Source organism: Panthera leo, chromosome A2 (genome assembly GCF_018350215.1).
Source record: "Panthera leo isolate Ple1 chromosome A2, P.leo_Ple1_pat1.1, whole genome shotgun sequence".
NCBI classification, from domain to species: domain Eukaryota; kingdom Metazoa; phylum Chordata; class Mammalia; order Carnivora; family Felidae; genus Panthera; species Panthera leo.
In genome coordinates this window covers 42,342,326-42,357,422 of record NC_056680.1, presented here as the reverse complement: position 1 = coordinate 42,357,422, position 15,097 = coordinate 42,342,326, and the positions used below count along the sequence as shown (strand labels likewise).

The window sequence follows — 15,097 nt, the reverse complement described above, 5'->3', positions numbered from 1 at the left end:
GTTCACTCAGGCATCTTCCATACAACACTAGTTCTAGTACCTGTCCTGTGGGGGAAAATTGTAATATTTCACAGACAAATGAGTTACGAAAATGCAGCCAACTGTATTCTTAGAGTTACAGCCCAATGTTAAAGTACTCTGAGAAGTCTTACAAGAAACATAACCACTTAACTTTCTTAAACCTAGTGTTTTCTCTACTATTTCTTTCTTCTACGTACATGTAACAACTATCAACCAAAATGTCACTCAAAAAGGACAGAAATCTTAGGAGACCCAAATATACATGTTGGGGGCACCTGGGTGGCTCAGTCAGTTAAGTGCCCCACTTCAGCTCAGATCATGATCTCACAGTTTGTGAGTTTGAGCCCCACATTGGGCTCTCCGCTGACAGTATGGAGACTGCTTTGGATCCTCTGTCCCCCTCTCTCTCTGCCCCTCCACTGTTCATGCCTTCTCTCTCAAAAATAAACATTTAAAATATATATATACATACTGGGGCACCTGCGTGGCAAGTTGTGTGAGTGTTCAACTTTTGATTTTGGCTCAGGTCATGATCCCAGGGTTGTGGGATTGAGCCCTGTGTTGAGATTCTCTTTCTTTCTCCCTCAGCCCCTCCCCCCCAACTGTCTCTCTCCTCTCTCTCCCTCTCTCTCTCTCTCTCTCAAAAAAAATACATATATGTGTGGGAGGGTATGTGTATTTGTCTATGTGAATTATATCATATATAAATATAGATACTTTTGCATAGTGATGAATTTATAAATATCACTCTTTTGCATATAGTTAAGGATGGGGGGGGTAGTAGAAACCTCTATGCAAAGGGGTTTCCTTTATAGAAATATCAGTATTTTAATATACTCATGAACATAGTAACAGAAAAATTTAAGCTTTGAGATGACAATGAGTTACAAAAGGTAAAAATAAATGCCAACCCTCTTCACGTGATCAACTTACCCTTGGAACCAATTTCTGTGGATGAACTTGAGTCATTAGCATGCCTTACTGAAATAAAAAAAAATTAAAGAAAAAACTCACAAACATAATGGTAGATGCTAGTATCAATAATGAATGGAAAGTCACAGTTTTGTCTAAGAAAAATTACAAAATGAGATATAACCATGCTTCACTAGAACATCATCTTAGGGGATATATTTGAAAAAAAAAAATTATAATGAGCTTAATCTTGAACTACCACAGATGAGTCCAAGGTTGAGAGGACACAGATTACAGCTCTATTACAGAGAACTGAGGCTGCCAAAAGCGATGCTATAGTGAAGACCTGGCAAAGTGTATCTACACATAACAATGAAAAAAAACCATGAACCAAATTAGACAATGAAATGGTAATGCCAACTTCCGACTCTCCCAGAGCCAATTATTCAGTCAGTCAACTGTCAGGGATTATCTCTGCCCTTTGAATCTTATGGTTCTTTCTCCCACTAATGACTTTTTCCCATTTGGGAACCCAGACTGGCATCTGCAGAATCAAGCAGGGAAGAGAAGCAATTCAAATAACTTTGCCAATTTGGGAAGAACAACAAAGCTTGATGTGATAAAAAAAAAAAAAAATTATAATATTCAATCTTTTTATTTTCAACTCCTATTTTCTTTGACATTTTCAGCCTGCTAGTTACTCAAGATCACGATGCATCAAAGCCTGAGACTTGCTTCAGAAACCTTAGATTGTCATCGTGTATTGCACCCACTGCAAATGACCAGATCCTGCAGACATCAAATGAAATATACTTGTACTGTGAATTGAGATTTGATTTTCTGGCTCTGAGAGACAGAGCTACTGTAGGTCTGCAGCTGCAGATGTCTCTTTCATCTGGATGAAGTCTCTAGAGTTGAACTAAACAATGGCGGAAAATATCCACCCAGCTTTAACTGGCTTCAGCCAGAATGAAATTGCAGGCGCATTTGTATTCAGCATTCACGACGGAACGATAAATTATTTGGACTTACAACTGTTAACTGTTAGTTTCATTGGCATTTTCTGCACAATAGTCCTCAATCTTGGGAATGCAGCAAAGCAACAGTAATCATTTCGACTGTCTTTTTCTTCCACATTTGCAAAGTACAGATCTCCCTTTTGACTCATGTATACTCTTTCATCTTGTTCAATGTGTTCTAACTCTGGAAGGAAACATTTTGTCATTAATAGGAGCAACTGTCCTTTATTGTGCTTCATCCCCCTTCTTTATTTTCCTTTCTTTCATATTATTTCATTTCATTTCATTGTTCATGCTTGCTCTTCCTATTCCTCACAAGTCTGGTCTTAAAATAAGAGCAGTGAGTGAGAAGTAAAAAGTAAAAACAAAAATAAAAAACAACAACAAATCCTCTGGGAGCATACTTTCCACCATTAACCAAAGAAACCCACTGGTGGACAACCATTCTGTACCTTCTACCTCTCCTTACCACCTAGGCTGCTACTTCTATACTGGTGTATCTGAAAACTGGTCCAACTGGTTCAATCAAACAGATCTCCCCAAAAGTCATGTGTAAGACATTAATCTGTCTTTCCTGGATGCAGCTTGGAAAGTTCTAGAGTGATTGGAGTCTGGAATGTTTGCCTGCAGCCAAAAATAGTTTGTCTCGCTTTCTTCCAAGTACTGTACAAATATTATCATTTTTCTCTCTGCATTACAATGTGAAAACATTTAGGGCACATTGTGAAGGCACATGCCAGAAGAACTATACAAGAAGCTGGAGTTTCAACTTGAGAGTGAATACAATTTTTTTGGCGAATGAAACACAAAGGTTCATGCTAATTTCTCTGTGGGTCACTCTATGTAGCAGGTTGAACATTATTAAATGGAAATATAAGGCTAGCAACACAGACCTAAGCCATCCTCAACTTTGACATGGACTATATTCCAAAGGTAAGTAAGTTGTTTGGAATGCAGATAGCATTTTCTTCATAGACATACATTACCATATCAATAGCCTCTACTCTTTCAGATATGATAAAATCAAGAGATATAGTTAAGGGTTTTCTAGTGTTTTCATGTATACACTTAATAGAATATTTAAATCTTGAAACACACTCTACAGATGGATATAATTTTTTAAAAAACTATTTCATTCCACAATGATAATGTGCTTTTCCTTTTTTCCACGTTGATAATCTTACATTGTTTTTAAATCTTTGTTCCGCTATAATATCTGACACGATGCATGAAATTAAAAGGTCTCCTATGTATGGAACAGAATGTTACTTACCAATATTCATCCAGTAAATGTGTAAAGGTGGAAGGCCTTTGGGAGGGTTGCATGGGAGGACGATTGGATCTCCCTCCTCCACTTCAAGAGGGTCAATTTTTTCTTTTGGGAATTTTGGAACATCTAGTATACAAAATTATTTAAGACAGTATTTTAAAATTAACTTTTAATGTCACAAGCAATAATATATTAACACCTTCTTTTTAAAAAAAAGAGCATGCTTAACAAATTCAGTGCCCCAAATCTTGGTTCTTGTATCTCCCCTGCAGAAGAAAACACTGTTAAGAATCTGGGGTGCATCCTTATAAAACTTTAAAAATGCTTCTACATTTTGCAAGTGAAGACGACAAATATTTTTGCTAAGTGACATCAACTAGCAACAATATGTTGTGCGTATTTCTCTGCATAGAGCTACAAGTTCTGAGTCACAGGATTCACTGAGTTTAGTATCTGATAGATAACTTTTTTTATTCAAACACTGTGATTTATTTTCCAGGCAGATACATATTTTCTGCCTTGGCTTTACTGTGAAGTCCTTGAATGTAATGGGCAAATACTCCATTCAAAGCATAACCAAACTAAATTAAAAATTCAAAGCCCACGTGGGGCAAATAGTATGAATACAAAAAGCCAAACATGACCATTTTAAGTTGCTAAGAGAGTCTTCCACATTGGAATCACTCCCAGAAAATGAAATTTTAAATGAAATGGAATTGATGTAGGAAAGGAGAGTTGGCAATATTTTAACATTTTTCCCCCATTCAGGAGGCAGTTTCCTAAGAGGGCAATACAATTACAATGGAAATCTAAGTCACAACTAAGCAGAATGTGAAACCCAGCACCACTGTGTGATTATTTTTATGAAATTATTTATAAAATCATTTTAAGAACACTCAAAATGTATTATGCCTGAACACTACATTAACACCGTATGATTTTATTAGGGGGTTTTGAATGATATAATTAATAAGGCTTTTATGGAAGAAAAGAACCTTACAAAGGTATGTATAACACTGCTGGCTTGATGGAATTTGTTAGGGGGTATTCCATCTCTATATTTCATTCTCAAATGGTGGTTCACAAAAGACAATCATTACTCTTGGAAGTCTAGAGATACACTCATGTATTGTAAAGTTTCTTCTGGAGGAGCTGTGTACATTTTCTATGTATTTATTCCCTTGTCCCTCAACTCCGACCCCAATTCCTTACTGGTTGAAGGAATTTGCTGACATTTCTCTTATCGATGCACCAGCTGATTACACTGAATTGCTTTTTGTCTAAATTCAAGGACCCTTCAAGGCTTAGCACTGCAGGGGCAGTGCATTATATACAGTGCCTTTGCTAGTTTGGAAGGCAGGTTTCAGTCATGTGACCATCCTCAGTCAATTACTCTTGGTCAACCCATTGTGGCAGATTTCTCGTAGTGAGGCTGGAAACATGTTTGAAACAGCAACTATCGTGGTATCATGCTTTTGCTCTAGCTAGCATGAAATTTCCACCAAGAGACAGGAAAGTATGTCTAGGGCCATCACTATGGTAAGGTCTTGTAGGTAAAATCTCAATGCCACCTATCTGGTAATGGCTTACTTAGCTTTAACGGAGAGCAAATGCTATACAAGTCATTTTGTAGAAAGTATACACCTTATGCAAATAATATGTAGCAATTTACAAAACTATTAGGTGATCAAAGCTCCAAGTTAAAATCACTTATTTAGTGTAACTTGCTGTAAAAGCCCCTTGTTCATTGGTATTGAAGTTAACAGGGCCTTTAGATAGTTACTGAATCTATTTATACTCAGAGAGAAGGGGCAACAGAGGAAGGGGAACATAGATTAGAAAATGGAAAGTGCCTGTAATCCTGTTTTATAACAAGCAAACTTTACAATGCCTTACAGGAATACACAGTTCCCTGGGTGATAGCCATTGTAAAGTAGCTAATTAATAAGATATATAAGGCCCTAATTAGAGAGCTGCCCCCTCAGAGTATTCAGAAAAATCTAATGATTCAAACAGATAGTACTGCCAGTGAAGCACTATCATCCATGCATTAATTAAATCTAGATTATAAAATTCTAATTCCAAAGATGTACATATGTAATTCAACTGGCTTCCAAGGCATCAATAATAAAAATAAAATAAAATTTATAAGCCTATCAAAACCTTTGTCACATACCATAAATCTTTGGAACAGCTTTTGATCAAAGATGAAATTATTATCAGGAAAAAGTGAAGAACATTTATATATTTAATAATTTAAGGTCTGAGAATAGGTATTATAAAAGACATTAATTTGTCAGTATTTTTTTTATGGTCCTCTTCTTTGACTTTGCCACTATTTAGAAAGTCTGGTTCCATGCTAGAAAGTGAACGTTTTAATGGCCACAGATAAATGTGGAATTTAATTACTGTAACTCAACAGCAGGCATGAAGCCTATCTTAATTCAAATAAAGAAACGACTCCATTTAAAAATAACTTCAACCAATGGCTTTTGCTAACTGTGTTTCTCTGGTGATAAACATTAGCATTGTTGAGTTTGGACAGATGCAACACTTTTAAAAGTGAATTGCAAACAATTATTTTTCTTTTGTGGAAGGCAACTACATTGCTTTAACTCGCCAACATATTTTAAATGAGTGCTCCATAAACAGCAAAAACACAATCACTTAATTATGTTTCATTAACGCTGGACTTGACCATGGAGTAGCCTCTCTGCAAAGGAAGCAGAATGTACTTGTACATCGGTATGTACCTAAGCAGAAGTTCAAGAATGTTTGGAAATCCCATAATAACCTAAGTCTACATGAAGTCGATTTCCTTTATATATAATGTCCCTATCAGTCTATCTGCATTAAGAAATCAAGCATTTGACAGCACCCATCTTTTTTTATTACTCTCCAATAAGCTTGCACAGTTACAATTCAGTGTCACAGTCCAATTTCTAGTAACAACTCCAATGGCATACGTTCCCGAAAACCCAGTCAGAATCTAGCATGAAAACACTTTTCTAGAAACTAGTTAACTGGACAGCAAGCAGTCTTCTTACTGGAACTATCAATATAAAGCAAACCAGCAGATACAAAATTTCTAAGACCTCTACAAGTTGAGATGCTGACCATGAGTTTTGAAACTCATCATTTCAATTCATTCAACCAAACACACTGAAAAAAATAACATCTTTGTACTTGAAATGCAGATGCCTTCTAAAAAATATTTTGTATTTAGAGAAGAGTGCAAGCTGGGTTCTGGACCAAGTAGTGAAACTAATTGGCTTTGCCGCTTCAGACCAGTATTTTTACCCTTTTGTGTCCCCATTTACTTTTCTCTGGGATCCTAGAGTCCTGTGAATTCATCTCCCTAGGCTCCTTGAAAGACTCACTAGGTTAGGAGTTTCTTAAGGGAAGGATATTGTAAAATCTAAGCTGTAGAGTCTTACCATGCCAACATGCTTAATAGTAAAGAGTAGTAATGAAACAGTATCAGCATAATTTAATACAAATCATAGTAACTAAACCACTTAAAAGAAAGCCATTAAGGTGACTTAACCACTATCAAGTTATGTAACTCTGCAGATAATCTGTCTCTGGCACACAAGTAATCTCATCAAGTCTTCTTACACTCTTTATCTCTCTGAGTCTGATACTCTACTGCCAAGGTATTTCCAACAAAAAAGTGCAACACTTTTCAGCTCATGCAGAAGATGTGTTACCTAAATGATCAAAGCACAGACAACACTGTATAGCATTGTGGTTAAACACATGAACTCTGGAGCCAGCTGCTTGGGGCTGAATCCTGGCTTCATCACTTACTTAGTGATCAGAACCTGTTACTTAATGTGCTTCAGTTTCCTCATCCAAATTCACTGATTTGTGTCAAAGTTTAAATAAGCCATTTCATATAAATCAATTAAATAACATGGGGCACTTAAAAATTATTCAACATATGTTGGCTAATAATCAAGTATTTTCACTTTGCCTAGTTCACCCGACCACACTGTAGAGAAAGGAGATGGGCAAAGGGACATACAGCTTTCTTCTGCTGTGCCTTCTGATTTTCTCTGTAGCCTACATTGTAATGACTTCTGTAATTCTATGCAAATATTTGGAATTAGCTTTTACAGAGGAGGTAGGGAGGAAGCCAGAGGAAAGAAACAGTAAGTTTGTCATGTAGAACCTATGATTTAATGATACTCCTCCCCATTACTGGGCAAACGTTCCTATGCCATAAAATTTTATCTATTCTTTTAATGTTTATTTACTTATTCATTTTGAGAGAGAGAGAGAGACAGAAAGGGTGGGAAGGGTAGAGCAGAGATGGAGGGAGAGAATCCCAAGCAGGCTCTCTGCTATCACCACCGTGAGATCATGCATGACCTGAGCTGAAATCAAGAGTCGGATGCTTAACCAACTGAGCCACCTAGGTGCCCCAATAGAACTTTATTTTGACTTCTCTCTTTGTTTACAGGACTGGATTGGTGAGCTTTTGAGTGCCTTACATTTCCATTCAGTGGGTTTAGCAAACTGCTACAGTCTGACATCATTATGATGAATGCATGACACTGAGCTCACATGCTATATCATCCCTAATTCTAGTTTCCATATGCAAAGAAATTTAATTGATTCCCATTTCCTGGAGGGTACCCCATTAATCCATTTAGGACTACAGAGAATTAACATTGCCTTTCAGTCTATGAGCTCGTAATGAATTCATGCTAAGGAAGGACACCCAATCCAGCCCATGTCATTCCAGTCATTCGCACAACATGACGGATGAGAGGAAAATCCTTGGTCTTAATTAAACCTGTAAAACTCCAAGTTGCACTCTCAACAAATTGATCTTCTTTAGTTGGTTTGCATATATCAGTAAAAGAAATTAGCATATGCTACCAGATCCTGCTTTTGCTATTCTACTCCTCCCAAATCTGAGCAATAAATAGCCACAGTATGTCTTAAGGGAATTGTCTTGAGGAATCTAAGGAAGCTATACAAATGTAGAACCTAGCAGACCAGAAATTCTAATTGGTTTCCATTAAAACAGTATATAAAGGATTGCATTCCTAAGCCTGCCATTTCGTATATTACTTTAATAGTGTATGGAAATTGCTCTAGTATTTTTATTCATTCTTTTATTCTTCAGCCTATGAATCGATAGATCAGTCACTGATAATATGCATTCAAGCAGCATCTGGAGGCATACAACAAAAGAAGAATAGCATAGCATGACATCTTTACCATTTTTAAACATCCCAATTAGTATACGCACAACTAAAAGACTCTTCCAAGCAGTACATAACTAAATGCTTTAAAAACTCCAGAGAATTTTCACATGGATTTTCTCAAGAGAACTATCTGTAATAACCAAAAATTGGAAACAATCCGAAGGGACATCAACTGGCGAATGGATAAACAAAGAGTGGTACATCCATACAATGTAGTATTACTCAGCCATAAGAAGGAGCAAACTGCTGATAAATGCTACAATGTGAGTAAGCTGTAAAATCACACTAGGTGGAAGGAGCTAGATGGGAAAATAATGTATGGAATGATTCTGTTTATATGAAATGTTCAGGAAAGAAATTTACTGAAGCAGAAAGCAGATTAGTGACTGCCTAGGGCTAGGGGTGGGAAGAGAGAGTAGTACCTACAAATGGGCATAAGGAATCTCTGGGAGATGATAAAAATGTCCTAATACTAGATTATGATGATGGTTGTACTAAAAATGTATTTTAAAAACTCAATGATTTTGCACTTAACACCAATAAAATTTATGATATGTAAATGATGCCTCAAAAAGTTGTTCTAAAAAATCAGAAAGAAAAATTGCTATAGGCTGAGATGGAGTAGGAATGGTAAGTGGAGGAAGCTGATCTGTGCTGTGAAGGATGGGCAGTACTGAATAGCCCAAAGAGAATCGTTTGTATCGTCATATCAACCACTGGCGGTTGTCAAAATAAAGGCTAGAAAGACCCTTATCTTCTTCTCAGAACCACTCACCACATACACAGGATAGAAGTTTCTTGAGGACAGCCTCTGTTTTGTTCACTGCTATCTCTCAAATTACTAGAAAAGTGGCTGGCACGTGAGGGGAGTTTAATAAAGACATGTTGAATAATTCACGGACTAACTCTCCACGCCATATTGTGGGAAATCCATTTAGTGAAGTGATTTTTCCTATGTTTGAAAACAGTACATTGTGTTTGTTTGGTTGGTTTTTCTTTTACTCTTTCATTCCCTAGCAAACTCAACTGCAGTGTTATTGAAAGCAGAAAGCCGAACAGCCTGTGAAAAGGTTTCTGTTTGTAAGAAGTAATAATGGGATTTCCAGTTATTGTCCTCGTGTAGAAACTTAGGGGGCTAAAAAGCCTTTAAGGTTAGTCTAAAGAAAACTTTAAGACATCAGAGATGACACTCTAAAATTCGAATCACAAAGTTTCTATCAATAAAAAAAGAATTGATTCTCTACAGCTTAAGAAAAGAATCAATTGATAAACATTGTAGGAAACTTTAAATGGTCTCTGACTTCTAAACCCCAAAAGGATTGGGATAGCGGTCCTCTTCAACATAGAAATGATTGCAGAAAGCTGTTAGACGATGAAGTAATTTCAGGAGAGACTGGAAATGATGCATAAGAAACCTAATTTATTTTGCTTTTTTCTACAGCAGCAGAAAAACATAGCAATTACCCACTACATAGCTCACATCCAAATCTCATCTCTTCACTGCAATGCTAGCCGATTCTGGCCAGAATTACCCTCACAATGTTCATGACTTCACTTGGTCTGCTTAGATAATGAGAAAAAAATATTTTTTAAAACCCTTTAATTGCAGAATCTCATATTAACATGTGCCATTTCCTTCTCTGCAATAGGTCTAGCTTTTTCCTTTGTGTCTCCATAGCAACCATCAGAGTTCAGGTTGGGGATCATGCTGATGCTTTGCCTTCTACAACAGATTTTTAATATCCCTCTCATACATATCTTATCTCACCTATTTTAGTTAATTAGATACATAGATTATATGGTTATAGTTAGACTACAATATCTGGTTTTATAATATAAACTATAACATGACTATAGTTACACACTTATAGATAATTACATCTGTCTGGTTTTATGATCACAACCACAAATTTCATGGTAATAACTTTCTGATCCAGAATTCATGAACATCTACTAGTGAATGTCATTTCAAACCTAAACTCCTGAGGCCAGTTTTCAAGTTTACCTGCCACTACTTTTGCCATTACTATGCTATAACACCTTACTTAATATCCCAGTATATCTAATTCAGACAAGTAAATATGGTACTTATAAATTTTGCATATACAAAAAAGCCATTTGCAAAGAATAAAAAGAAACAAACAAATACAGCCAACACTCTTATCCACCACCCCACTGTACAAAACTCACAGTGTCACCATGACCTTCCTGTCTGGTACAGAATCCATCCCTTCCTCCTTCCATTAGAGGAAACTACTATCCTTGTGTTTTCTTCTTCTTTTTTTTTTTAATCTTCTTGCAATTTTTCTTTTTTAATTTTATTATTTGTTTCGAGAGAAAAAGAGTGCAGGAATGAGGGAGGGACATAGAGAGAGAGGGACAGAGAGAACCCCAAGCAGGCTCTGCACTTTCAGCATGGAGTCCGATGCAGGGCTCAAACTCCTCAACTGTGAAACCGTGACCTAAGCTGAAATCAGACATTTAACCAACTGAGCCACCCAGGGGCCCCCGAAATTGTGTTTTCATCATTGTTTGTTTTTCATTATAATTTACCACATACAAGTATCCTCCTAAACAATAATTTATCTTCCCATATTTTGCACTTCTGTTAATAAAATTATAGTGTATGTATCATTCTGAGAATTGCTTTGATTATTCAACATATTCCCAAGATTCATCAATTTTCACTGCTGAGTAACCATACCACCATAGGTTTACTCATCCTATCATGGGTACACTCATGTTTTTTTCCAATATATTTTTAATACAAGCAATGGAATCACAAATATGCCCAATTGACACGGATGAGTGCCACACACATGAGGAAGGAAATGGAAGAGCCAGGTTACAGGTGAGACCATCTTCCATTTAGGAGAGACTGACAAATATTTTCCACAGAGCAGGAAAGTCCCCTTGCAATGGTAGTAGATTATGGGAGCTGCACATTCCCAACTAAAATTATTACTCTCAGACTTCGTAATATTTCCCAACTTTGTGGGAGCAAATGCTTTTATTATGTGGGTTACAGTACATCTATTTCTGACTACTAATGGTGATGAGCCCATTCTCATATTTTCATTTGAAAAAGGTATATTTTTTCTATTTATCTATATCTTTTAAAATATTTTTCAACTATAAAGGTTTCACATCTCTTTGTTGGATTTTTCTGCTTCTACATTATTTTATCCCATCAATTTTTTTTTTTTTTTTAGTTTATTCTGTTGCCTTAAGTTAATTCATGCATTTTCATCTTAAAACTACGTTACCTAAAAAGCTTAGATCACTGGGGGACTCAGTAGGCTAAGCATCTGACTTTGGCTCAGGTCATGATCTCATTGTTCATGGGTCAGAGCCTGGAGGCTGCTTCAGATTCTGTGTCTCCCTCTCTTTCTCGGCCCCTCCCCCACTTGTGTTTTTTCTCTCTCTCTCTCTCTTTCAAAATATACAAACATTAAAAAATAAAAATAAAAAAGCTTAATCATTAATTTTCACCTCTTCTTTTCTAATGTATGTTTCTAAGATGAAAAGTATCTGTCTAAGTAATGCTTTGGCTGCCTCATGCGTGTTTTCCTATGTAGAATTGCTACCACGGCCACTTCAAAATATGTTCTATTTTCTTTTGCCATTTCTTGTTTGACCTATGAGTTTCTTAGACATCTGTTTATTGATTTTCAAAGGTATAAGGCTTCTCTAATTTTGTTGGTATTATTGACTTCTAACTCAATTGCATTTGGGTCATATTTATTTCATAGCTAATATGTCTTCAAATATTGAAAAAAAATGCATTCTGCAGTTTTAGGTGCAATGTTCTATACATGTTCATTAGTTGGAGCTTATAATTGGCTTCTTTAAATCTTCTATATACTTACTGATGTTTTGTCTGCTTGAGCTACCAAAAAATAAAACATATTTTAGTATCTCTCATTATTATGATAGATTTGTCCATTTCCACTTGTACTTCTATTTTTGCTTCATATATTTTAATATTATATATGCCTAGGGAATTAATCTTCAGGAAGGCTTTTAAAAATAAATTCTAGGGGCACCTGGGTGACTCATTCGATTAAGTGTCTGCCTTCAGCTCAGGCCATGATCTCAAGCCTCACGTTGGGCTCTGGGCTGACAGCTCAGAGCCTGGAGCCTGCTTCAGATTCTGTGTCTCCCTCTCTCTCTGCCCCTCCCCTGCCCATGCTCTGTGTCTCTCACTCTCAAAAATTAATAAACATTTTTTAAAAATAAAAATGAATTCTATTTTGACTAATTTTAATTCAGACATTCCCATTTTGTTTTGAATAGCATTTATCTGGAACATCATTTCCATCTTGTAGTTTCAATAACTCTGTACCCTTATGATTTAGATGTGCTACAAGGTAAATAATCCATACCTTTCTTTAAAGAAAAAAACTTGAAGCATTTAGTGTATTTACTTTCATCTTCAATTAGTCATATATTTGGATTTATTTGTACAGTTTTTTCTTTCCTTTTCTCACATTTCTTATCTTTTTCTCCTTCAAACAACAGGGTCTGTTAACCATATTTTACTCTATATTTTTAATGTAATTACTTTATAAATCTTAAGATGCAAACTTTACTTGTAAGACTCTAAATTCTTATCTAGAATAATATAAGGACTTTAGAATCATTTAAATCTAGTCCCCTGTCCAATTTTTTAGGATACGTCTTTTCATTATTTGTTTTTCTGAGGTTTGTGTACATTCTCACTGGCTTCCAGCATAAAGTGTCCATATCCTGGAAAGGCAATGACTCTGAATCTCTTTAGTGTCTATAAGTCTGCAAAAAGAAATTGCCAAATAGAAGCTGACAACAGTTTTTACATAAGAATGGACTCTGCAAAGATTTTAGTTAGAATCAGGTAATGTGGGATACCTTAAGAGCAGGGAAAATAAGTGACCAAATGTGGAAGTTGGTCATCAGAGATCCCATGCTGTAGAGGCAAAATATGGTAATAAAGGAGTCACTTAATCTTCGTAGCAGTTATTGATAAAACACACCCTTAACAGTAAAGTAGTTTACAGTTTTCCATGATTATTATTTACAGAAAACATTGTTAATATATACCAATTACTGGCTATCCTCTCCCAATGGGCACTCATATTGCTGGAGTAAAGTAGGGCTATGAGATTGGCTTTGCCCACCTGACAAACTATGAGAAGTTGCCTGTATAGTTTCTTGTTGGAAGCAATTATTGCCTGGTCTCTGCCCCAGATTCTTTGACCAAGGTGGTGTAAATTTCACATGGTACACTCACAGAATGACGCTATTTCCAGTGGCTGGGACCTCCACAAGGCTGCATGGAGAACACCTAGCCTAAAGAGCTGCCAGACCCACAGCCAACCACGTAATCAGGGAATTAGCACGTGGGCCTGAGAATACTTGTTGCAGCAATGAAATTTAGCCACATCTAACCAATGCATTTAGCTTGATTCTCATCTTATAAGGCAACGCAGACTCTTATTTTTTCCCATGTTAGATATAAGAATATTGAAACACAGCAAAATTATGTTGCTTTCAAAGATCATATTTAAAGTATCAAGATCTAGAAGATAACTTCCCTTATAATGAAACATAGGGCATATATAAGCTGGTAATTAATTTATGAATGTATTATTATTCTCTTCAACATTTCACTAAAATATTTGTAATATGGAATATCCATTGTAACACTTACTTGGTACTATAAATTCTATTTCTTCTGACATAGCAACCCCCAGTTTATTAGAAGCAAAGCAGCGGTATTTCCCTTGAAAATGAGATATGTGCCCCTCATTTGGGATCTTAAATGTTCCTGAGTTGTTAGACACAATTATCCGAGAGTCAGAGAGATCAAAAGTCTTGTCATCCTTAGTCCACATAAATCTGTAAGATAAAAGAAAAGTAAATAATCCTGAAAAATGAAAATGTATTTCTTAATTTTAAAGTAGTCATAATCAAAAGCACAACAATGACAAAACCAAGGCAATTTATGGTTTAAGAAAAAAAGATTTTTAATTGGCTATATAATAGAATACAAAAAAAAAAAAAAAAGCCTTAGAAGAGTCTGAGAAATCTCACAAGCTGCTGTAGACTGAATGTTTATGTCTCCCCCAAATTCATATATTCAAGCCCAATCCCTTATTGTAAGCGTATTTGGAGGTAGGGTATCTGGGAGGTGCTTAGATCATGAGGGTGGAGTTCTCATGAATGAGATTAGAAGCCTTATAAAGGAGACTCCAGAAAGCATTTCTGCTGTCTTAAGTTATGTGAGGTAACAGCAAGAAAATAGTTGTATATGAACCAGAAAGCAGGTCCTCATCAGACACCAAATCAGCCAAGGCCTTGATCTTGGTCTGCCCGGCCTCCAGAAGTGTGTAACAAATATGTGCTTGTTGTTCAAGCTACCCAGTCTGTAGCGTATTTGTTATAGCAAGGTGAACGAAGACCAAGCCATAAAAGAGCTGTGACAGCTGAGAGAACAGAAATTGAAAATAGGTTTTGTTCTGTTCTTTTTGAAGCTATTTTAGCTTTTCCAACTGGAAAGGTATTTTACTAGTATTTCAAAGACTACTCCATACAAACATATAATGTGTCATCATGTGTGTATGTGAAAAGCTCACTCAAAATTAAACAAACAAGTACTATTAAATGTGGTATTTCCT

At 36.1% G+C, this 15,097-nt stretch overlaps 1 protein-coding gene across 2 annotated transcripts in view; it reads right to left on the bottom strand.

Moving 5' to 3' along the window:
• CHL1 (cell adhesion molecule L1 like) overlaps positions 1-15,097 on the bottom strand; it is a 77,917-nt gene that overhangs the window by 53,470 nt on the left and 9,350 nt on the right. For both annotated transcript variants that reach the window (XM_042929994.1, XM_042929995.1), the window contains exons 3-6: positions 14,131-14,318; positions 3,226-3,348; positions 1,966-2,136; positions 955-1,002 (exon numbers count right to left, since the gene is read on the bottom strand). In XM_042929994.1, coding sequence (XP_042785928.1) covers positions 955-1,002; positions 1,966-2,136; positions 3,226-3,348; positions 14,131-14,318 — 530 coding nt within the window. The remainder of the gene's footprint in view (positions 1-954; positions 1,003-1,965; positions 2,137-3,225; positions 3,349-14,130; positions 14,319-15,097) is intronic.